We start from the raw sequence: 27,150 nt of genomic DNA on the forward strand, positions 1-27,150 counted from the left end.
GTCGGGAAATAAATCGTACATTTGTATTATAGTATACTGCTAAGAATGGTATACAAGGAATTTTTCAATATACATAGCTTCAAATGATCTAATATCTATAATGGGATTGATATACAATGACAAAGTTTTTCTCTTAAAAATAAATAATGAGTAACCTTATAATTTCAGTGTATTACATTCACTTAAAACTCATCGTATTTGGTGAAAATGCTGCCTCATATTTCACATTCAACCTTAGAAAAATAGAGTTTATTCTAATTACAAGATAAAGAATATACTATATATATATATATATAATAAATTAATTCAATCTGAAAAAATCTAATAAAATATAAGAGATGATGATAATCAGTATAAAAACTACTAATTTTCTCTTCACCAAATACAAGGAAATATTTGATCAATCAATTTTACGGCAATTTAAAATAGTAATTTATACCTAAACTAAATCATAGATATCATAGTACCTAACCTACGGCTCTTCTACCACCAAAAAATGCGGTCTTTAGGTATTATTTAAACAAGATTACTCCACGGTTAAAGTTACATTCGATGTAAAAAAGAGCATAAAATTACACAGAATGTTTATAATTCTTTTTCAAAGCTTCATTTTTATTATCTCTCTACAAGCGATCACGTATACATATGAACAAAGACTTTTTCTCCTAAATAAAAATCAAATATCACTATTACGCGATTTCAACAGTGTCTCAAAGAAACACACTTGAAAAGTATGGCAGGCTCTTGGAATGCTCTCAATATTCTAATTGGAACGATGTACTACTAATAAAAAAAAGTATGGTTTCGTGATGGTAAATGGTTGAATTCATGTCTTCGGATAAAACTGACTAGTGTGCTAGTATACGAATCAAACATTATATTCATTCTAAAACTGTATAATATGCAATACTATACATAATATATATGTATATTATAAATTGGTACAATACGCATATATATACACGTATATCATTCTGAAACTATTTACAATTATCATGCAGCGCATACAGTTGTTGATCGTGACAGGATCGAAGCGTAAATAAATACGAGTCTCGCATACAGACACAACGCATTGAAAATTGTTTGTCTTCGCCGATACTGCAGCATTCGTTAAGATGGCTTCAGCACACGTGGTCTTAGGAACAACAATGACCCACAAATGCGGATGCACTGGCACACGTACAAAGCTAGACGAATCAAACGGGTTTTTAACGAAAAACTCCTTAATCTTCCTAAAATCTCATCTCCTACATCTCGTGACGTGTCACGCGTGTCATAGTCTGTTAATGAAATATTACATAGCATCTGGAAAAATGCTTCAAGGCGTCTTGACTAGATTCTCGCCAGCCAGGGTTCTGGTGATGAGTATTGGTGTCCTTGGTACACTATCAGGATTGTCCTGTAAGGTAATCTTGACTCTCTGAGCTCCAGGACTGAGAGGTGGAGGACCATTACTGTTTCCGGCGCCCTCATCAGTGGGTCCTGGACCATCCGTAACATCGCTAGGAAGCACGCTATTGGCTGAGCTGTTAAGCGGACGCGACATCTCATGTATTTTGGCCACATCGTTCAGTGGGCTGGGAATCTTTCTAGGGGGCTTAACCGGATCTATGCCATCGTGATTCGTAGTCCCATTGGTGTATCTCGGCACTTCAGTCGTTACAGGTACTTGCGTTTCTTTCCTGCAGCATTCCGGAATTTTCGACTCTTCCTGTTCCCGTGGTCCGTTGACCAATGGTACACTCTCAGCATTTCCATTCGAAGTTATCTTGGCTGGAGGCGAATTTCCTCCAGCGTCCAGCAGAGTCTTTCGCAAGTCTTTCATTTCCGTTCCAGCCTCGGGGTCCTCGCGTTTCCTCTTCTTTCTGCAAAATTCACCCTTGTACGCCGCGAAGCCGATCAATGCTGCCAACACACCCAACAGTGCAGCTAGAACCACGTAAGAGCCCATTCCCTTTTTCGACTCTTTCGAAGGGGAGTCATCGGAGAAGTCCTCCGTTATGTCGTCATCGGTGGCTAGTACTTTATCGCTTTTACGACCGTCAGACTCGAAGTTCTCTAGTTTGCTAAAGTCGAGGGACTTGCTGGTCGTTGAATGCTTCTCGAGATCCTTTATTCCACTGTTCTCCAAATTCTTTGAGTTTCTTTGGGTAGAAGCGTCGATGAATTCCTCTTCCTCCAAATCGGGCTCCTTTTTCTCTTCTGTTTTCTTCTCTTCTTCCGTGGTGGGCCACCAGTTAACAACGGCACCGAAGATATTACCGAACAGACTGTCCCCGGAATCGGTGGATTCGGTACGATTATCCGAAACCTTGTTATTATCATCATCTTCGTCTTTCAAGTCGATTCCAGTTCCGGAACCTTCGTCGCCTGATTCTGGCCCGTCTCCGGAGCCAGTGGGAGGATAAAATAGGCTGTCCGTGAATTCTTTTTCTTTCCTCGTAGTTGACGTTATCGATTCCGTTGTCTCTCGCTTATCCTCGGAGTCGAAATAATAATCATCACCCGTAGTTGATTTGTCTATCGTCGATGCGTGCTCGGTCGATGAACTCGTCGAAGCTTCCGTATCGTTGGTAGCCTCAGAAATCGGGGTTTCCTCGAGCACCATAGTTGCTTTCGTCGAAGAGGAGGCACTCGGTTCAGTGAGATCCTGAAAATCATCGTCCTCCTCTGATTCGTCAAAGACATCATCCGGTTCTCCGGAACCCTGCTCCCCCGGATCTTGTTGATCCATCTGCATCTCCAAATCCTGTTCCTCGAGCGCACATATCAGCTTGGTTTCTGGCTTTAGCAAGGAACTGCCTTTCAAATTACCGGGTCCTACGCAAATCACTTTTTTCGACAGTTTTATAGACCTTTTAGCGAGCAAATCCCTCACCCTCAGCGTCGGACAGTTGCATTTGAACGGGTTGTTCGCCACGTCCAAGTGTTTTAAATTCTTCAGACGTAGCAAAGCAGGGGGCAATTGCTCGAGGTTGTTCCTGCGTAAATTTAAACTGTGCAATTGTGCAAGACCGTCAAATGTGTCCAGATCGAGGTATTCGATGGCATTATCGGCCAAGTTCAGACTCTTCAGAAGGCTGAGTTTCTTGAAAGCCGTTGGTTCTATTTCTTTTATGTCTCCTTCTGACAAGTCCAGGTGCCTCAAGGTGGTTAAATTCGAGAAGAGACCAGGCCCTAACACACTTTTCTTCACGGAGCCTTTCAGCGTTTCCAAATTCTGGGTATCGATGTATTTGATATCACCCAACTCGTAGCATCGAGCCGCAGTTCCATTTGATAAGTAACAAAGAGCGTTTGTACTTCCTGATTGACTCAGAAAGATCAACAATAAACAAGAGACCAGCGTCTGCACCTCCATTTTGCCTCGGCTGCAGCTGCAACAAATAATGACCTAAGGTTATTTCGTATATGTATTATATATCTATTTATAACGTTATGAAAGCTTTGAATTATTTATGGTAAAAGAGCTTCGATAGTATTAACAAATAATTGCGTGGTTTTGCGTAGCTTAATACACTTGATTGACAAATTTTAATGTGCTTCTGATGTACATCAATTGGGTCTATCACATGGAACACCTTGAGGTAACTCAAGCATCCGCCTTGAACTCTGAACCCGTTGAATAGTAATTAATACAATAATAGTTCTGACTTAGCAAGGATTACAGACAAATTTACAGTAACAACCGACAATCTTGAAACAGCCGAATGAAACTTTTCGAATACATTACATTTTAAAATATTTCTCTCGTAGATTCTATCTCCCTTGATAACACTAGATACTATTCCCTATCTTTATTAACTTTACAATCGTTACCTTGGAAATATTATCTGAGTAAACTGCGATAACCTATAAATTCTTCTGTTAAAGTGAAATCGGAAGCCATTGCTAAAATAATGTTAGCTGCTTCATTGAAAATTTCAGCTTCTCGATAATATAGCAGCTATAGTTGATTGACAAAAAACAAAGGAAAGGAAGAAGGGACGCGCTTGAAAACACACGAGTGTTGAACCCTCGAAATCTTACAACTTATTAAAATATCAATGAAATATTTTTCTCTCGTGTTTCTTTTTTCTCTCCCAACTATAAAATTTATGGAAAACCGTTGTGTCTACTTTTTGTCCAACTAACGTACACACGAAGACCGTTTGCGCCAGACAATGACTAATGAAATTTGTGAAATTCATTACCAAGAATAAAATCTTCCCACAACTATTATCATATAAAGCAAGCTTTTACTGGATTATATTTATTTGATTAACATATTGTGCAAATAATTAAGGCTTATAATAACTAAGAGGGAATGACTGAGAATGAAAAAGTTGGATATTGCTAAAAATGCCTATACCGGAGTGTGTCAGTCACAGCGTTATCGTTCGAATGATTGCCACAGTGATGCAATCTTTCTTCCTTTGGCTGCAGCTACAAGTGCACTGACTCGTGCATGGGTTAAAATACAATGAAATGAAGTTACGCGTTTAGTAAACACGGAGGCGCAATCGCTCCTATTTTTAGTCTCCATACAATATACATGTGCAGATGAATATCAGACCAGTAAATAACCGGCGTGACTGGAAACAACTTCTTACGCAAACTGCCCCCTCGTAACCATTGTTTATAATATTTTAATTAAGTCCAGTGACTAAAATTACGAGAAAGTCAAACTGTTTGCTGAACTTGATTCAATTAAGCACGACATTTAGAAAGGGTAAGAGTAAATATCGTGTATGAAAGTTAAATCTGTACAATTTTCGTTTCCACAGTAATAAAACTACTGCAGGAAACAACTGTGGGGTTTTCAGTCGTCCCCGGTCTTTCTGTATAATTAATCGTGCGTGAAATGCTCGTGCACCAAAAAGGATTGTTTACCCTTATATTGACGAAGCGAGCAATATTATTCATACGTTGAAAAATAGCAGTGCTTGGGGAAGGGATTTCGTGAAAATTAGCATTAAAGTGATCGTGGTTATATATATAGAAGCAAAAATTAACAGAGAAATCATCAAAGTTTGTGCAATTCTAATTGATCATCCGATAAATCTTGATGACTATATAGAATAGTCGAACACGATGTAACATGGAAATTTCTACGTGCATCCACTACTAAAGGCTTTTGCATATTTGATTTGCAAAGAAACAAATGCTTAATGGCAGGTAATAAGTAGCTGCACACGGTATATAAAACTGTCGCGAATAGTTTGGTTGTTGGGCGTAGGTGGGAGCTCTCGCCTGGTCATGGTCATTAGGTCCGTGATTTTAATGCCCCTACTGTTCTACCACGTGGGTGTCGTTGCATCTCGAAACTGAGTAGCCTTCAGAGAGTAAAGCCAAAAATTATCATATCAATTTCTATAAACATTAATGACTTACGATTTATTTTCTAGTGCAGTGCCTCACTCAACAAGAAATCGATTCAGGGGACATCTGAAAACAGAACGAAAATTATTATTATACGTAATAAATGTCACATGATTAAATTCAGTCAATTTTTTTGATAGCACCGAATCTATAGCTGTAGAGTTTTACAGTTTTTGTTATATCGAGAAAATCGCAAATTTTAGCGGGAATTATTTCTACTTGGTCGCTGACACTTTTACCATGTATTTCTCATTTCTTCTTTGCGGATCAAAGCTCCCATAAATTTCAAGGGACCTATTCTTAGTATTTAAAATGGTAATCATTCCGATTACTTTGTCCCTGCTGTATGGTAATACCTGCGAATTCGCCAGCACCCGGGACGATACGGGTTATAGTCTTTAGGGGCAAGCAAAAACACCGGGCAGTTCCAAATCTGTATTTTATTTGGTAGGTACATTATATATGCTTAGATTAAATTTAAAACTGGCGAAATACCTTGAACAAACTTTGCGAAATATATTTTACTTGAATGATTCAATTTTAATTTATTTTCTTCGTGCTCACTCTCATTATCTTTAAATTTTATTAAGATTTTTTGTTTGTGTATATTGTTCTCTTACCATAAAGAATAAGACATTTAATTGCGACGTTATATTATTAGAACATAAAAAAATTCATTTATCTATGTAATCTAAAAAATATAAATTTTTTATGTAATATGTTAAAATGCAAAAACAGAATCTTCGAAAAGGTTCTGCTAAATTTAACATATTTTTACACTCAAGAAGATAACATTTTCTGACTTTTATATCTCTATGTTCTGAGGGGTTTTAACTGTTTGACTACAATTACATACAGAATTACACCTTAAACACTTTAACTTGACTCTCTCATAGTCTTCAAAAGCCTAAAATTACTTAATTTTTTCAATTACCACATATTCGAATTTTCCCCACTCAGATTTTTTTCTTACAACCTTTAATACCACTTAAACAATTCTCACAGGAACACATTTACCAAAAACTTCAACAATTGCAGTATAGAATAGTTCGAAATGCATTAACTCTCGACTATTTGCGAGAGAAGCAAACGCGAGAAAATGAGTTACACCATTGCATATTTTTTTTTTTTTTTTTTTGGTGATAGTCTTACGAAGATTCCAGACAGAATGACAAATCAGCTTACTGACGTCAGTCGAAGAAAAGGAAAAAGAGGGGAAGGAAAGATTGTTTGAACGATTACGGGGGATTAAGAAGAAAAACGAAGTAACAAACGCGTAAGAGGGATTTCCTATAGAAATTCATGCGTAGACGTGCGCGACAAGCGAGAATGCGTGGCAGAGAATAAGTAGACGTATATGGCTAGCGCGGAACCGGTGTTGAGACGTCTTGCAAGAGTATTGGCCATCGGGCACCCTGCGCGAGACAGCTACGAGTTTCTCGCGAGTTCCAGCAGCAAAAGATTCAGAGGCACACGCACGCACGAGCTAATGTGAGACGAAAGCCCGCCAACTTTGGTCACGACGCACTTTTTACCGACGCGTAACGGTATCGACACGCTCCGCGCCACTTGGACCCGGTCTCGTGATCCAGATCACCACGTGTTTTATATCAAGAGCACTCGGCTCCTTCGTCCATTCTTCGGCAAATATAAAACATTTTCTTAGCAATTTTTCAGCAACTCTTCGATACAGCGTACAGATGTCAATTGAAATACGACATTTCAACTATCATAATCTCATTACAGCACTATGCTAATTGCGTTATGGCGGGCAAATGCCCTGGAGGAAATACCAAGACTGGGATGGTGTAATCCGAACTGGGAAAAGCTTGATGGGTGTATAATGCGATAATGTTACCAACAACTTGTTATTGGACATTTTTCCCCCATGAATCACTGACGAACAATTAATCGCACAGGAAAGTGACAATTTAGCTTATTCACATGGGAATTGCGCAATTTATTGAATCTAAAGCAAAGTTTACTTTTATCGTGCGAACTTGTGGAATTTAATTTAAAGCATAATAAGTTGAGCGTTCTCTGAAGCCTGAAGCAAAGTTTATTTTTATCGTGCAAACTTGTGTAATTGAAGAATTGAATTTGAGATCATGATATTATAAATTAAGAATTCTTCCAAATCTAAAGTAAAGTTTAACCTTTATCGTGCAAACGTGTGGAATGGAAGAATTGAATTTAAATATACAGTAATAACTTGAGCGTTCTTTAGTGGATATTCTACCTAAAGCGAAGCTATTCGTGGTATTTAAGAGTTTACACACTGAGCCAAGATCAAGGTGCGATCTGGCTGAAAATAGCCTACCGTCGGAAGATTCGTAAGCAAGTGGATGGAGGTGCTCGGTGGGAAATGATTTCACAATCTCGTATTGTTGCTACTAGATAAAAAATACTGTGAAATTTAATAGTTTCGTAGAGGTATTAAATGTGATAGGAAGTTGAATGGATGATGCAAAGCCGGCCACCGTTTCGGAGGAATTAAAATACCGTACGACAGGCAAAGAAAAACCTCTGAGTCACGCACGGTCGGCCTCTGCCTTTGAAGTTCTCATCGTCGTACTGCGAGAGATCCATCGATTCGACTTTACGATGTAAGCGTTCAGGTAGGTAAGATAAGTCAAAGAACGTGTAGAGAAAAACTTGTCCTTATAGTTTGTACAGCTAATTATCTTTATACCGAACAATATAAGAATCGTCTTGATTCTTACTTATATACTTTTACGTCTCTCTTATTTTGATAAACTGCACGAACATTCGGTCTCCCATCAGATAACAATTATTCCTCAGCTCGTGTAACTGATTATTTACCACAACGCTTCATTTCCTGTTTTATTCATTCATTTTTTTTTTTGCAAAATAAGATAAATCGCGTGGTTGTGCTGATACGTAGCTGATATAGCCCATTAAAATTTGAAATTTCTCAATGAATTTTTTTATTCGCGATTTTCAGTAAAATTATAAATATGGGACGAATAAACGATAAGGACTACACGTAAGTATAAAGATAGCAGATACTCAAAGTATGCATTGAAATACAGTTGCTGTGCTAGAGCTGGTTACGCGAGAGGGAGCATGACTGATACCGCAAGTATCACTTTATCGAAAAAAGCAGTTATAAGGTGCTATCCGCATAGCAACAGGTGCTTTCGATTTATCGACCAACGATAGCTGCTGGGTGAATGACAACCACCAAATTTCTTTTATTTTGTTACATTTATCAATGAAAATTATTTATAGTACTACAAAAAAATTAATAAACTAGTATATAGATTTATTAACTATTTAAACCAAGACCTTTATATACAGCAATCACTATTAAATACCTCACTAATGTATCAATTTATGGCGCGAAGAAATTAGCAGCATTTGGTGACGTGCCAAAAATCGTAACGAAACATAAGTTTAGACGGGTCAATCAGCTCGAAGTAATCGCTGCTTACGGGGGCTTTTAAAATCGCCTATCCCACGCACGATATACCGTGCGATGTGATTAATAGCGATGCATGAACCCGTTGAAGCATCGTTGTGGAAAGGTGTAAGAATAATAATAATTATTTCCTCTCGATGCAATGTACGCAATTAAATACAAAACAATTTTCAATATTTTTTCTAGTACATATTTCATTCGAACCTAATTTGAAAAATGCCAATTATAAACTGCAGATTTCCGATTGCAAAAATATTATTCGATTAAAAAGAAAGAGGGATCGATTTACATGCGTGGTGAAAGGAATAGTTTAAGCGAAATAACCGGGAGACATCGCATGTACGTTGCGATCGCCCAGCTCCAGACGGTAGTATTTCTTAAATAATTGGGAGTCAATGGGAGCAATTAAGATCGATGTACCGTGACGACGAGCTGATACACTACACGTCGTAGAGAGTGCAGTGAAAGAAAAGGCGCCGATCGTGCACGATTATTTCAGATATAAAATAGAACACGAGACGACGAGACGTCAACCTATAGAGCCTATATACAACGGGGCTGTGATTAATGTGGGACAAAAAATTCTGACCAAAGTGCAGTAACGAAGCACCGATAAGAGAACAATTATTTTATTCCGCACTTTAGAGTTTGATATCAAGGCCAATCGAGTTTGAATGAATCATTAATAGCTCCTAGGAAGAATCATTACCACACGAATTGACTTGCAGCTTGCTTTCTAATGTATACACGAAATTTGATGTTTTCGAGCGACTCTAACAGGAAGGTAGACGCTGACCTTTGGTGACCCGAGTCTCATAAGCGAAACCGGATCTGCTGAAAATATTATTATAACACGAACGTGTCACTGCCGGAGCACCGTCTCGGAACCATAAAGCGCGCTAGGTAATAAGTTTTAATTCATTGCGTAACCTGTTTTATTTAATCCGTATTCCCCTTGCAACTCGTTCACTACCGTTTCTCCATTCAAACGATCCACGCTTGCATGTAGGCTTCGCGAAAGAAGCTATATACACCTGCTCCATGAGATCTCGGAAAAGTTTCTCGAATCGCGTATACACATAAGCGAGCGAGCGAGTAGTTGGAAATGCAAATTAACGCAGATGGATGGACCGATAAGATTGGCTATGGTTCGGGTTACTGAATTTTCTCGAGCATTCCCTTTGGTTACGAGTGTTAGGCGATTATGTAATAACGCTAAGGCGGCACAACTAAATTGTGTCAACGCGAGGAATTTTTGGGACGATCTGGCTGGAAGAGTAAAATGGCGCGCGAGAGGCGTAACGCTATATGGTAACTGGCGCATGTTCAACGTATATACGCGAGCGGAACGGCAGGACGAGTGAGAAACGAGAGAGAAAAGATAAAATAAATATGCGGAGGTCGTAGGGTCATCTCTGCTGTCTCAGGGCATCAGCATTGCTAATGCCGAGCCAGTGACGTTCTTCGCTTCACCAGAGCTAGCGAACGCAAGAAAAATTCATCTGACCGACCTACCCAATCAGCCCCCCTAATCCCCCCCCCCCTCCACTATCTTCCGAACATCCACAATCATCCTTCGGAAAGTCATTATTTATCCGTCGCTCGGATCGATTTCCTACCTTCTTGCGGCTTTTTTCGCCATCTTTAAAAATCAATCTTTCCGACGTACACAACGCACCGTACCCACCAGTCCCTGCCCACTTAACGGGACAGAAAAAATTGTTATGCCTGCTATATCCATGCAAATATTTTTCTATCCAAGCCCTCTAACAGCAATTACCTTTTTTTTTTTTACCAACGCACAACGGAGTGACCGTCGTTGTGGGATAATAGCGTTCATAAATTTGTCCTCTGTTTATTGTGGTTTGTGCTACAAGCTACATATATATGATATATATAGTTCAATTATCGTATATACGTTATCGCGCTTTCTTTTTCATTGTGTAATTGTATATATTACGTGTATCCGAAAACATCTGACGTATGTACATAAGAGGCTTTGCGTTGCGATAACCTGGCGATTTATTACTGATATTTCATAGAATTTTACACAATAATTATTATTTTCATTGCGAATAACGCTGGGCTCGTTCCGCGGTGCATTTCACGAGGCAAATCTCACCTGCACTCGAAAACTACTTTTTTCACGCAGCTGATGCACTCGTCGGAGAAACTTATTGCGTAACTCGAAAGGCATTTACCGAGCTGGGTGGTTCGGCAGGTGCGACGCCACTCGATCCTCCGTCAGCTTTCAAATTGCTCCAATGGATTTAGCTCTGCAGAGAGCATCGATAAGCTTCGGAAAATTGGAGCATATATTACACTATACAGTCACAATCTACGTGTCGGGATACCACTCGACCGTCGAGGCAGATAAGAAGATAACGTAAAGAATCGTGACGCCACTTGCAAATATTCAACGTTTTCGACGATAACTTATCGTTATTTTAAACAACGCAGTAATTAAACAAGTATATATAGAATTAAATTTTGTCGCAGCTTGAAAAATTACAAGGATTTTGTAGCCTCCGAGAGAGTCACTGGCCCATCGGAATTCTTTCTTCTCTCTATTTTCCTTTTCTCAGCCTGTGGTTATAAAACTCGGCAAAATTTGTTAGTTGAATGAAACTATAATACGATTATTTCGATGAGTCTGACGAAATGCAAGCGCGCGAATGATAACGCGCGATATGTCGTAAGTGCGTAGGAGAGGACTAAAAAGGTAAAGGTGGGTTCGATGACGTCGCGTGGTCGTAAACACCTGGGAGCTCGTTATCGTGACGATATAGTACAGCAGCGCGCACCGTTGCACCGGTGAACGAGCGTGGTCTGCCTAAGTATATAGATGGATTTATATGAATGATCCCAGCGCAAAAACAAGTCGTCGGAAGAAAAGTAAGTAGCGATCTCTGTCCAACCAGCTGTACAGTAAATTTCATTCACTGCAGATCGATCCTATGACATAATCCAAGGCGTCAATTTGCTGCAAAGCTTCCCACGTGCAAATTTATCCACCGACCCCATTTTAAGCCACTAACGACAGCCTCTTGCCATCGCGGTCCTACCAAAATTACTTGATTTACCGCTAATGCGCTATCAAAGGGACGACCTGTCTCAGATATACTCGCATCTTAAGAATACACAAGTCGTATCTGCAATTTATTTTATTTCAGTTTTTTTGCAATATTTATATCTTCATCTTTTCTATAAGTACTCGTGAAATTGCGAAGTTTCATTTAACATTTTTCAGGCATTTTTCATAAATTTCGATTTTTCGTTCAAATAATTACAGACGTATATTAATTCTAATTTGGAAATTTTCAGTCAAATAGAAATATACTAAATATCATTTAGGAATTCTATTCTTAATACGATAGTATTATTATATGTATATGTGTAAGGGATCATTCGACACTTTCTTTCTTTTCCATCTAAAAAATTCACCTAGCAGCGTGAATAATTATACAATATTTTTTTTACAATTAATTACATGTTCCATTTGTTAATAAGAACGTACGTCACTAAAGTATCGCGTGAGAAATTTCAAAGTGCTTTGATATTGTTTGGGTGAAGAAAAAATAACTCTCAAGTGGAAGCTGTCTCCGACGGTTATTAGCGCATCAAGAGAAGTAGCGCCAGGATAACGACGAGATTAATTAGGCACACGCTAAGTGACAGCCAGTAGGTACATTGGCCAAGTTACAGTTACAGATGTAACAAAAAATGAACTTTCTTCAGGCAACTTCTAACGTTTTTCTGTGTATATACCTACGCATTTGAAAACTAGAGTGCCATAATTACAGCAGTATACAGAAGTATAAGTTCACTCTCACGTTTGTTTTACAAGAAAAAAAAAACTATTCAAGAAATGTATATTGAAAGGACGACAGTGATGGTTATAAGTCTTCAAGATTTATTTTGTAAAAGCATATCTAGATTGTATCGTCATTTATATGCTAAATGTCGAAAACCTTGTTTAGCTTTTAGAAGCTCTGAATGATTTGTATTTTTCATTAGAAAAATACAAGTCTCACGTTGATTTAAAATATATGCATAAATAAAATATATTAGTGAATCGAGTGTGGTGCACTTAGTACATGCAACAGGATAACAGTAATGTATGTATATATATATATATATATATATATATAGACATATATATAGAGAGAGAGAGAGAGTGACTCTAATAAAATGCGTGCAAAAATAAATGTTACACTGGTAGGTAGTGATAGTTTCAACGCTGTCACGTAGACCTGTCGTACTTGAAATGAAAATTGCGTCAGGGATCGGACGAGTGCGTTCGTGGCTCAAGGTCGTAGAAGATTTAATTTGAACTTTTTTTTTTGAGGATTTTCAAGCAGCGATCCGGTCAAAGTGGACTTATAACTGGTGGATCAGAAGGCCCTGATTAACATTCTTACGTAAGAATCTCGGAATCCCCGCTAAATATGCTTTTAGTCGCGCAGGTATTCTTGCGTGTGTGCCTAATCTCACGCTCTATGCCATCCGTTAGAATTCTCGTGGCTTATTATGTCTCCAGCTGATGAGTTTCATAAGATTATTCAGAAATCTAGAACATTATCTTATTAAGATATTATGAAAATGTGCAGGACAGTGAAAGCGAGGAAATGGAATTTATCTGGATTGTTTAAAAAATAATATTGGTATGTGCCGAGGAGGGCCAACCATCAAGCAAATATAATAAACGAAATTAAAATAATTTCGAACGTGACGTGATTGCAGCTTGACTCGAAACATTATTCACCGCACTACGTGACTAACCTGGTGAAATGCTGAAAATATCAGTGCAGACAACCTGTTTACATCAATACTTCTATCAAAGAAATCAGAGATATTTCTCTGTCTCTCAATTCGGATCCAGCTTGTCTTAAGGTGGCCCGACGTTTCATATATCTACTGTACTAGTCGGACATGTTTTAAATATAAAATAAAAAAAACGCTGATTTATAAATAATACTGAAACACCTAATAATAGTTGAAACACAATGTAAAAAAATATTGTGCTTTTATATCTGTTTCGGATGCCATTTTATTTTTTGAGGAGTCATTTTATTCGTTAAAATATAATCTAAAGATTCACCAATTAGATTTTATGAATTTATTTAGTCGCAAAAATAACATCACTTTTCCTTATCGAATTAATGTCCCTTTATTAAATAAAGCAGATTTGGAAGCGCGTTAATCGTTATTTTAAAATATTTAAAAAATCCGCTTGGTCAATTTGTAGAGTTTATTTTAACGATTAAAGAGAATCTTCAAGAAATAAAATCGAGCAAAAACTAATTTCTTTTTTCAAACAAAAAATGAGTTCATAAACAAAGTGAATAGGTTTATAGTTAATATGTATCCGAAGTAAATATAAAAATAAAATATTTTTTTCTACGTTTTGTTTCAACTATTATTTTGTTTGAGCAGTATTTATTCATTTATGAAGCAAAATTGTATTTATTTAATATTTCAAACATGTCTAACTAGTACAATATAGAAAATAAAATACCGGAGCCACCTTAATATAAATTGCAATAAAACTTGAATGCAATTCTGCTTTATCAATTGGCTACACTATGCACGAGCCGGAGTTTTATATATAATTGTATGATGTATAGACGAACGAGAAGACTATACATTACGCTATGTGTAAAACAAACCGCGCGATCGTAAGAAAGGAATAATAAAAAAAGAATTTATTAAAAGATATTTCTGAAATTAAATATTATATTAAGAATTTCATTTGTGTAATACAGAAAATGAAATCAAATCAAGAAACGAGATACATCAATCTTGATAAAATTATGTAAACCAGAATAATTTATAAGAAAAGATTCATTAGAGTATGCAAACAACTGGATTTAAAACAGAATGTTTTGCTCCTATTCGATTTCCAGCTTCTTGTTCTAATTTTAGGGAAAGGCTGGCCTTCTAAGTAAGAAAAAACGGGTGCACTCAAAATGAAACCTATTTCTCGTTTATTTAACAAGGTTTAAAGGTGGGATATTTTCACTCTAACATCACACAAACTTGTCAACTATAAAAATGAGCAAATTCTGATCGATCAAGATATACGTAATTAGACAGGCTCCTTACGATAATCTTTCATAGTGACGACTAACAAATATTATAATTATTTTCTCTAGTATACATATAAGCTAATAATAAGAAACGATTTTATAATAATGAATTCCTTTGAGTCTCCCAACCACCTACCGCAAGACAAATCTCTTAATTCAAATCATGTGTCATCAAAGATGAAAGGTCAAAGTTCCATTACAGGTAAGAATTATGCACATATAATCTTTAAATAATAAACAGCTTACATACGAATAATAATTATTTGCAAAAACAACTCTGATATCATATCGAGACAAAGATCAAAACCTGTTGCTGAGCACAGTTATCCAAAATTTTCGTCAGGTGTGTTCTAGTAAATTTTTAGCACTGCTCGAGATAAAAGCCAAAACTGGAAAATCGCGCGGTTATCCAAAAGTCTCATGTTAATGTACGCTCCACGCAACTATATACTAACAAATAAAAAAATTTACATGAAATATAAAAAAATAACGAAAATTACACATGGCGCGAATCGAGGACGTTTTGTCAATTAGCGAAAATTTTACATACGCGTGATGTTCGCCGGTAATATACCTGATTTACCGCGATCTTCCACAGATATACATATATATGCAAACCGATAAATCGACTAATGGTTGAACGCTTACCTCTCGCTAGAGTATCCCAGTAGAAATTAAATTCCAAAGATAGAGAAAATCGATGGAATGAGACAGGGAACAGACGAGAGACACACATACACGCACGGATGATAATAGGAAATCTTTACGATCGGTAAAAGACGAGAGCACGCGAGTGTTGGCTGACAGATCCCTAGCTAGAGGCCGATCGAAGCTCGGCAAGATACGATCTATCGCAGCCTGAGGCCGAGTTAGGACTGTGGTGGAGTGGAGTGGACTCTGACAACTCGGGCTCGTCTCTCTCTCTCTCACTCTCTCTTTTACCTTGATCTTTCTCTCTTTTCACAGTCACAAGAGCGACTAGCGCACACTGCCAGGGTAGGCAGGACAGGCCTGCCAACTTTTGTTTCACGCTGCTCGTTCGGTATTACTCGGTAACTGTCTGTTGAACCGAGCTGTGTGTGACTTGCCTGACTTGATTGCTGCTGGACTGGCCCCACCAGAAGTTTTTGTCTGTGTGTTCGTGTCTGATGCCAGATTGTAGGCGCACAATCCCCCTCCCCCTCAGCAGTAATCCTCAAGTTTGTACAAATATATGAGCTTAGGGAGCATAGTGGGGGGTCTGAGCCTCTGCAATTTGACATCACATGTACACGGAATCCTCTAACACATTCACATTGTAGCGAGTAGTAGCAACATAAAGGTGTGTGCGTCGCGATCGTGCGTTCGTTCTTAAATCGTTTGGCGAACGCCAAGAACGATCTGCCTCGCCGATCTCCTCCTCACGAATACCCGTCATTAGTCCCGAATGACAAACCACTCTCATGAAAATTCTCCCTTTCTAGTAATCTTTTGTGATTCGATCAACTCTTCACTCGTGTTATTTGACTTTTATAAAATTAGTTGCATTCAAAAGTTGTAAATTTTTATAAATTTCTGTACTGCAAAATTTGAGAAATTATTGCAACACCGTGAGAAAAGAATTAAGTAAAGAAAACTTTATGTATTGCATTTTTGGCATGTGAGTCTCAGTGTTAAAATATTTCGTAAAAAGTTTTTTTTTCTTAATTTATTATCAAAAACAATAAAATCCAAACGATATTCACAAACAAGGATTTCACTTTTGTTCAAAGAACAATTTTAGTCAAATCAGAGTGAGTGTATAATTAGGTGATATTTTTAATAGCTGTTAATTATATAAGCTTGCTGTTTTAATATCAGCAGAAAAAGACTTGTACTTTACTTACTTGCTACTCTAGTGCAATTTTTTATTTAACAAATTCTCGTCCTACTGTGCTTAAAACACAAAAACAATGATGGGTTTTATGACCTAAGAGAAGTGTGCAGATGTCTCATCTGTAAATTTAAAAGAACGCAATTATTAATACCTGTGACATAGAAACGAACAGTGTTAAGATACTGATGATAAGGCATTCTTGCGAATCACGAGAATTGAACAACTCGTTTAGAGTGCAATCTGGGTTGGATTTGGAAAATGTGTAGCGAGACAAGAAAGAATCGCGTCTTCCGATGAACAAAGAATATCTACAATGGAAAAAATTATTGAGTAAATACAGATTATACGCAGTAGTGTAATAAGCTGAGCTTGGAAAATTGATTAGCAATGGCCTTGACAATTCTACAGTATAATATACACAGAGAATATAATTGTTCAAAGTTTATCATTGTTGACATATTGCTGTTCCAATATGCATCTAATGCAGGAAAACAAAAAGTGCTTCTACAAAACGCAGTCCCAGCTCTGTACAACAATAACATCAACCAGTAACATACGATTCATTGTTTCCATGAAAGCACGATGTGTCACGATCAAAGCCAGAGTTCCTCTGTAGCAATGATTTGTAGATTTTCCAATGTATAAAAAAGCATGCTACTTATATTACTCAGCCGCCCTATCTTGACACTCGACAATGATTTCGTACGATTTATTGGCTTAACAAAGAAAAAGGATAAAAATTGTGACTACAGTAAATGTGTATTTTAAATCTTACAATATTTTTTCATTTTATATGGTATAATGTTTCAATATTGACGTTTCATTGTCCGCGGTTTAGTTCGTCTTCAGTGAAAAATAAATTAATTTAGTCGTAGTATTAAATCATGCAATATTTCCTTCTAGCTAGTATACGATGTTATAGTATTTCAACATTAGCAATTCATTGTGTACAGCTTAATTTGTCTCAAGCTAAGAATAACTTAATTTAGTCGTAATATATAAGGCAAAGGGATGCAGCTTAGCGCGTAACATTTTAATTTTATCGAAAGGAGCTCCGCCTTACATTGTCCGCTAGTGGTACACCGCGCAGGAGTGACGATGGGACAAACCGTGAAACGAGTCGGTCAGATAAACGACTAGCACGCTCGTTGCTTCATCGTCGGTAAATACACGGCCATTACGGATCAGCAATTAGGGCCATGCTGGGCGTCAAACAACGTTAAGCTGTCACTATATAACATTCAACAATCGACAGTATTAGTATATATAGTAAATGGTCTTACTCATCTCTTTCTTCCACTTGGAGCAACAAATGCTTCGATTTACTTTGTTTCCTTCGATCTACGACTGAATCCTCTCTCCTCTTATGTGAAATCACCGTGTCACCGTGATAATACCTAATTACAATGACAAAGATGGAAAAATTCAGCTATATCCGGATAACGACAAGACAAGATTCTCTAACAGTTATCGTAGGGGGGTATGACACGTTAGATTAAACTTTGGTAATTAAGTATGTTCTTCGAAATACTCGCTATAAAACCTTAACATTTTAAACTTAATTTTCTCATTAACTTTATACTTTAAAATTCTGGAAAATTTTAACAATGCGTAACTTAAGACATTTTCCAAAATATCAATAAATCTTCGTTAAGGAAAAATGAATAATCGTCTAGAATTATTAATAGTTATTAAAAGTCAAAGCAATTAAATTCTACCACTGTACAAAATTCTTTCATATTTCCAGAATCATTATCTATGTTCAATTGTTTACCTATAAATAAGAAATATAAATTTTGCATATATTTATCCACGATTTTATAGTGTTTTTAAAAATCAGCAGTTATTTTTAGTATCAATAATGATTTCTCATAATATTTAATTTGAGTTATTCTTGTCAGCGTCCTTAGTAGCGGATATCGAGTCTATAGGACGGAAAGAAAACTGAATTTTTCTCAATCATAGGTGGAATCACCGTTATGAAGCTTCCTGGTAAATTGATAAAAAAAGAATGAACGTGCATGGTGTACGATATAAACATCGTGTATGTATGTATAGGTTTTGGTAGATCACTGTATTGACATCAATAGTGTATGGATCGTATGGCATTAACCGTTGTCCGTATACGGAGTGCACATGTAACTACTTAAAGCTTCTCGTCTGTAAGAATAGAAGTTGGGGGGGGGGGGCTGGCGAGAAATGTAGGATTAAAAGGAAAGTACGTGTCAGGCAGGTGTTTTGATAAGTATCGCTGGTTCCGGCGATGTGGTTTGTCACGTGGCAGATTTTGGTTTCCGGCACGTTGATGGAATGGTGAATGTGGGTGTCGGTTCGGGCGTACGATCGAGGAGTCAGTCGCTATCAGGGCCAACATGGGGTCGTTGGCGCTTCGTACTTCGTGCACGACGCAACGAGGCGGGGCCGATTCCGCGAACATCATTTTACGACCGTTACAGCTCAGCGATAAGCAGCAACACACACACAAACACACTCAGCTTCTCTAGCTTCTCCCCGCACAATTTGTAGATGCGTGGGCCCATTAGGTAATTAGGCAATTATAATCCTTCATCCTTTTCAAATTCCTAGCTCGCTGAATTTTACAAAAGGCTCTGGCGCTACCGTTCCCTCGCATTCCGACAATCATGAAATTCTCTTTTCAGAAAATCTTCGTGCATATTACAAAGCATTGCGGAAGTATACGTTGTAATGCACGTGGTTACAGAATTATTGATGAGAATTAATGATATTTTCAGTTTATTCATCATGCTTTAAATGGGAAAGCGTCATTGGCATTTGGAATATTCGTTAGTTTCGAGGCGAGCTCGAATCGTTCTTTTGATGCGTGGAATGTATAATTCTGGTATATATATATATATATATATATATATTTATGTTAATATACATTGTCTACTATAATATTAGTGTTCGTTGCAAAATGAGTGTGCCGAAAGGGCTTATAAATGCGTTGTGGAAAATAGTAGATCCTACACCTTATTGAAAAGCCACTTGTACCTAATAGACGCAATGGTTATTGCATTTAAACGTGGTCTCCAATGCAAACACGTATATAGTAGTACGTCTATAAAACACAATGTAAGACAGAGGTCTATGAGTGACAAAGTCCGCATTTTTATTGAAGCTTGTAATACATACTGGTTATTTTTATACAGGGCATCTCAAAAGTTGTATTAAAATCGGAAATAGATAGAAGTGCTGATTCTAAAAAAAAACTTTTATGCAATTTGTTAATACTATTAATACATTTACAGAGATAGGTAATAATGTTCAGGCTAATAGTCTACTTAAATTTGTATGCAATTAATTCAATATTATAAAGATTTGTAAGAGTTTTTCGTAGATACAATAATAACGATAAAATAAGTTTAAGAACCCTTTTCTCAAATTACATTAAAATGTTTCTAGACGTCATTTCATTAGATCGATAGCCTACAGAAAATATTATAACTCGTTAAATATAAAAAATATTAAAAATAGTGCGAAATAATTTTTAATGCCAGCGGTAATAGATAATAAAAAACTCTAATGAATTTTTGTTCTATTTTTAATAATTATCGAGTTATATAACGACATGTTTAAACCACATACATTGTTAGAAACTTGGCAAATGTCAATAACAAAAAAAACTCTTTTTAGAGTTCCTTTTTTCATAATACTAAAATAATAAAAAATTATTCTGCACTTTTATTAATATTATTCTTATTTAACTAGTTACATAATAATTTTTATAAGCTATCGACCTAATGAATTTATGTCTAAACGGATTTTTACGTAACTTGAAGAATATTAGCCATATGAAAAAAAATATTAAACTTTTTTATCATTATTGCTACATATCTACAAAAGGCTTATAATTAAATATTTTTAATCTTCTTATAAATTACCACACTCTATAACAATTTGTGCAGACACTTGGCCTAAATGTATTGTTATATAACTCGGTAAATAATGGCAGTATTAAACAAATATAACAGTTTCCTTTTCAAAACTGGCCCTTTTATTTAAGGTGACCGGAGTGGCACCCCTAAATCATGCACCCTGTGTATATATGATAGTATAAAATGTAACACTATATACTGAATCATATAATATCGTTTTTCTTTATAAACCATAGACATCGGCTGCTCAATGAAACTAACTTTGTCTCTCAGTATCGCAAAGGAGAGTAATACCACTCGCCATTTATCAATGTAGTTATATTACAAGTATTAAATAACGATAACGAGCTTACACTCAATCGAATAAACTTTTTCAATATTACGTCTGTTAACTTAGTGTTGATTAGTCGTAACTCTTATAAACACATTAAAAAATCACGCGTTTTCGATGAGAGATCAGCAGTCGCTTTCTCAGCTGAAATTTAGAAAGAAGGAGAAAGAGAGGAGGAGTGTTCGTGAGATAAAAATATGTTTGTTTTGTCGGGAGATAGTGAAATTAACGATGCTTCAAAAAGTTTTTATGCTGCTCGAGGGAACGCTAAACCAGACGATAAGAGAAATCTCAGCATCATTGATTAGTATACAGTGAGAAATTGGCTTAGGATTTTGGATCGTTAATTTTCAGTAGAGGATTGGGATTATGGGGGGAGGGGGGTGAAGAAAGATAAAAGTTTGAAAGAAGAGGTGGGGAAGACCAATTAGATAGACTATTGGTTGCAGTTGGAGGCAAATTTGCGGATGCGTGCAATTGGCATTGCCTATACCCGCTCACAGTACAGCTGCACCCTACAGATATGTATATGTATATACGCTTACCTACCTATACTTATATATATTAGGCTTGACTCGTCGGATAGTCTAATCGGTATAGCTATGAAGTATATATATAGTTAACTGTGCCAATGTGTGTCATTAACGACCTTGAAACCTTCCCTAGGTCAGTACTGATTTCACAAAATTGCTCCATCTCCTTTCGGTTTCCCTTGACCTTGAAGGTATATAGACCAGCCCGCCTTGCCAGATCCTCTACCCCTATCAGCCATAACAAGCGTTAAATTATAAAATTAATTTGTATATTTCCCCAAAATTCATCCACCTTCAACCGTTAATTATAATAGATATTTGAAGCATAAACTTTGGTGGAACCGAGACCTTTTAATAACGCAACAGTAATGTCAGTAAAATTTAATTAGCCGTGCTATGGAATGTCTACAACTATATACAACACTAATTACAGCATAGATACGTTACACCTCTCGTAATACACTGGATTGCCTGCCTCCACACTTTCACATACTTTCTTCAACATTTTTAAACATTTCTTTGCAATTCGTTTCCTCGTATCTTTCCATCCAATTACTGTTCAATTTTCTTATAAACAATAAATTTAACATTTTATCATATTTTACATTATTTCGTGTTTCTATGAATCTCGAGAGGATAGAAAAAGAACAGTGATTAATACTCTCTGTTTCTCTCTCTCTCTCTCATATATTTATATACTAATTTATTTGTGTAATCCTGTTACATCAACGTGTTATTGAAAATTGAGAGAAAATTCACGTGGTTAAACATATATTTTAAAGAGTAGTAATCCGACAACTTTGTCGATATCTTTCAAGCTTTCTTAACTGCTTCGATTATTTACGTAATCAATGCCTGCATCAAGAATTCCTTTTTCAAGGCTCTCAGTTTAATTAAAATATCGTCTAGCGTTTAATAGAGCCCTTTCGTCGCTTAAGTGGACAGGTGAAATTCGCATGCATTAGCATCATTTATTAAAGTGATATCCGCTCGCTAATAAAGACACCGAGAATCACTATATTACCGACTTATAGGAGAAGCAGTTTCAACTTATATTGATAACTTCAGGTGATCTCTGGTAAGTGTTCCACTCGAAGCAATCATTACGTGCCGCGTTTTATTGCGATTATATGATTATGAAAACTCGTAGTGATATTTTCTTTATTGATAAATATCTAGTAGAGCTATTTGAGAATAAAGGTCGTCAATAATTATTGATGACATCAAAGCTGATTTGTATAAAGACATCAATCTCGACGTAATTTACAACTTCACTGTCGAAAACATTTAGTAATAAGACACAGTAATTAACTATATAAAAAAAAATTTTTTTAACAATAACTTGATTAATATTCTTATCAGCGCGGTCTATCGAAGATCCTATACCACGGTTAAAATAAGCGTGAAACGTATTAAAAAAATCTATTTTTGGATAATTGTAAGGATTTTAAGTTTTTAGCACTGTGCGAGCAAAAAGTTCATTATTCGTTTGGAAATCGAAAATACCGAAGGTGCAAATGGATTTTATTGGACGTTAAAAGAATGATGACGGGAGCGCAGTCGACCCCGTAACGAATGACAGAGTGATGAAGATTCATTGCACGTTTGAGTGAGTTTCTTTTTTTCGAATACTTATATACGATCTCTGTATTTTCTCGAGCAGACTTTTTCTCATGAGTTTTTGCTCGTCTGTTTACAGCTTTATGGACTCTTGGTGTACACAAGCGAGGAGTTTCGAAAGGTTCGTATACAGCTTTTTGAGATAAAGCCTACTCGGTGTATTTGCATGTGCACTTGTAAAGTTAAGAAAATACAAGTTCTTGTTGGCACTTCAGGTGACAGAGTCTAAAATTAATCGCGACTGATATAGGCTTAATCAGTGCTAGCATATAATTAAGCATTACGAAAGCAGCTTGGTTGGGAGCGTTTTATTTACAGCCAACTAATTTATGTCTGCTAATAAGAGAGCCCAGATAAAGACATTGGATTTCTTCTTAGGACTCCATTTGTTTTCGGGCCCCCTGATAACCGATGCTCCCTGACCTTGAGAGTACATTACGATTGTACTTTATTGAGAAATTTGCCTTGAAAGCTGCTGCGTGGATAAAAATCATTTTAAAATAGGATAAAAGTCATTCCTCCTGCGCTTTATGCGTGCGTGTACAACAGACTTCACTTGTAAGTGAACTTTGAAAAGTATTTTACTCCCGGTATAAATATATATAAAGCCCGGCGCGCGAAAGTTGTTGCGTGTGCGCGACGCTTCTCTATATAGTACGATAAATCCTCATTGCAAATGGACCATAGAGTCGTATAGCTTTGGCGAGGTACCTCGCACTAACGAATTTAAACGTTTTACTACTGCAAGCATATAACTAGACTTCCCGGACACGGCGAGTTTCGAGAATCGTCGGAGATTATCGCGAACCTGACAATGACATTTGTCTCCGGTCAAACACACGCGCACTCACCTCGACTCTTCGGCGAAATTTCGCAGTTCCGCCGATCCATCTCTCAATATCTTTTATCCGCAGCATCAATTCTGCACGTACGACGGTGACACGACCGTGTGATTTTTTTCTCTATTCATTTTTAATAAACCTCCTGCAGAAATTTCACGGCTTCGACCTTGCTAAAATCAAACTAATATAGCACATTGTCCGAGATGTTGTTGAAAAATTGTTTGCTACGTCGCGTCGTGTCGCCAAGTAGAAAACAAAAGTATTACCCATCAATCCAGTAATTATATTATTATTGTGATGACATAAACAAAAGAATAAGCGGAACTCTAGCTACTTACTCACGAGTTTAGTACATTTTGCATTGCGAGTCGGCTGTTAATAATAATAATTAATGTTTTCAGTGCGTATTGTTTACAATTGCTTTACAGGTATCATAAGTTCAAGATCACTTGGCTCAATGTAATTGTGAAGTATTACAAGGCGAGTAGCTGGGGCTTGTGAGAAGGCAATCATCTCGACCTCTCTTTTCATGTGTAGACTCGTTTTCTTTACTCGACAAATCAAAGAGGGAGAATGAGAAACGAACAAAGTATATTTTCTGCTCTTTGCGTAAGAAACATGCACTTTGCTATCCGTCCTATTCGCTGCGTGAATGTTAATATATAGCGATATTAAGATAAGAATTTGTAATAATATGCATGTACCGTACTGTCAGTGCTACCTATCGATGAATTTTGTCATTTTTTCGAACCCGTATACAGTTATATATTCATACATTCTTTATTATGTTCATTGGTATGTGCATGGAGTGAATAGAGCCCTCCTCGCATACAATACTATAGCTCCTCGTATAAATATAATATTATTGTTTATCTCAGCTGAATATACTGTGCCCATCCACGCGTCTTTATTATTGCAAATTTACAGCTATTAGTAATTGTAGTTTTGTTCCTGGTTGGTAATTAATAATTCAAAAAATGAACAAAATATGTTACCCGTTTTTTGCGTAAATAAAGTGCACTTTGCTTTTCGCCCTATAGAGTCCTTCTCGCGCACATTGTAATATAGCTCCTCACATACATCTAACTATAATATTATAATCTAATTGAGCTGAATATACTACAACTATATACCCATCTATGTCTTTATCATTACAAATTTACGACTATTTGTAATTGTACTATTATATACCTGGACGGTAATTATAGTAATCGACGCATTTTAATCTGAACAAGCTTTACTACTGACTACAGATTGCATTGAAAAAACTCAATTCATTTGAATATTTTTATAGCACATCTTTGTCGTTGAAAGTGAAAAACTGACGTGAACTGTCTACTTAAGTCTCCAACTTTATTTGCTGCTTTTAATAACGACGCATTTATTGCTCCACAGCACAAAATCACAATCGTTAAATAATCTGTAGGTTCAAGTTCTCCGAAGAAGTAACGTGCAAAAAACTCAATAAAAGCTTTGTGTGTGCATATATACACATATATATGTACTAATATCAGGACCGCGGATGTCTCTTATTCATTTGACTCGTAATATAAGGATCACGGTCAGCAATGTCGTTCTCATAATCCAATACCTTGTTCAGTATATAGTAGCCAGAGGTACAAGCTGGTAAAAATATTATACGCCCGAGTGAGATTCGGCCACATTTATGACGCAAGAGCCTGTAAATGTTAATTTTTTATGAATAAGGAACATTGTCAAGAAATAAAACTGGAAATAAAGAAAAATGTATTCTTCCAATGATTTAATAACATTCGTGTCAGAGACTCGGTCAGTGTAACAACTGTATTGGTGTGTCTAGGATGGCTAACACGAGATGTGGTTTCTTGAAAGTGAATAAAAGAAATTTTGTTAACTCACCTTCGCTATGACTGCGGAAGTCAGAAAAGTGATATTATGTAATAAGTGGCATTACGAAACAAGGCAGGGTTAGCCTAACGAGAATCTCGCATTAGCATTACAACGGCGGTATATTCCTAGTGCATACCGCAGGCATGCTTCACAATCGCGTTTTACACACACATTCTTCCTAATTCCTCCTTATGCTATTTACTCAAATGTAATAACTACTATCTCCGATTTATTAACCTAGCTGTCGCTGTGTACAGAAAAATCCTAAATGTACTCTATACACTATCCCACCGAAAAACTTTCTTACCTTTCAGAACGAGTCTCTAGAATCTTTATAGTTTCGCGAAAGTACCGAAATTCGATCAAGGTAACTGATAAAATTAGTGCAGTTATTTGTTCGAAAGTGGTGAACATGAGGATCGACTGCAAAATTCAATTTCATGCAATATCGACAACCCGTACCTGTAGACCTTGACGTTACCAGACTACTTTCTTTTTCGTATTGATGGCGCCGGATTCTTTTTGACAACAGCATCAATGAAAATTCTTATTGGCATAATTAAACTTCTTCTTATGCAATTGATATTTGAAACAGTTACGACCTCGAGTGCAGAAAAAGATTTCTCTCAACCCAATCGAGTAGCCATTATAATGTTTTTTGGGTTTCCTTGAAGATTAGTTACGACTCACCTTCTGGCCACTTGCAAATCTTCCAGACAGGTGACTCGGGTTCCTATCTCTTGGGACTCTCCCATGCGTCAACGAGACGAACCATAAAGACCAGCTTTCTTAGAATCATAAACAAGCTATCGTCAATGGTGTTACTTTGGCGATGATGGCCGAAAACCCAACCATTTGCATACTTCGTTTCAGACAATATACGTTTACTGTTTGCAACGTTTTATGTATAAATATAGCTTGCCTATTCAATCTCATTTTTCCATATCTTGCACCTGAAATAAAATTTAATTATTGATTTAATAGAATCTTTCGAATGGTACGAACAAAGTCTTTTAACATTTTAAATTTAGAATTAGAAAGTATTTCAAATATTTGTTCACACGTTTTCTAGTATGCCTTAGTCATCTATACTATATAGGTATGTAATAGTGATAACGTTGAAGATTAAACATTTATAAATGCTGTTATCAGATAAGAAGCTGGAACAAGTGATACTACGAACAAACGAGATAAACCGATTTTGCTAGCGCGAGAAACAACAAGATTACAGCTGAGGAATGTTGAGTGTATAATGTAAAATTTATTTAAGAATAAAAATATATGCATATTTGCAAATTCTTTAGAAAAAGAA

At 36.6% G+C, this 27,150-nt stretch overlaps 1 protein-coding gene across 3 annotated transcripts in view; it reads right to left on the reverse strand.

Annotated features, from left to right (window-relative positions):
- Positions 1–27,150, reverse strand: part of wdp (windpipe) — a 27,905-nt gene continuing 755 nt past the window's right edge. The window contains exons 2-4 of one of the 3 annotated variants that reach the window (XM_066744833.1): positions 26,529–26,791; positions 5,374–5,427; positions 1–3,377 (exon numbers count right to left, since the gene is read on the reverse strand). In XM_066744833.1, coding sequence (XP_066600930.1) covers positions 1,319–3,361 — 2,043 coding nt within the window. In that variant the 5' untranslated portion in view covers positions 3,362–3,377; positions 5,374–5,427; positions 26,529–26,791 and the 3' untranslated portion in view covers positions 1–1,318. Of the gene's footprint in view, positions 3,378–5,373; positions 5,428–15,540; positions 15,786–15,834; positions 15,855–26,528; positions 26,792–27,150 lie in introns of those variants that run through there. The other 2 variants (XM_066744834.1, XM_066744832.1) reach the window with 2 other exon arrangements.

Source organism: Prorops nasuta, unplaced genomic scaffold (assembly GCF_024137725.1).
Source record: "Prorops nasuta isolate Cenicafe-Biocafe unplaced genomic scaffold, Cenicafe_Pnas_1.2 PNAS00050, whole genome shotgun sequence".
NCBI classification, from domain to species: Eukaryota; Metazoa; Arthropoda; class Insecta; order Hymenoptera; family Bethylidae; genus Prorops; species Prorops nasuta.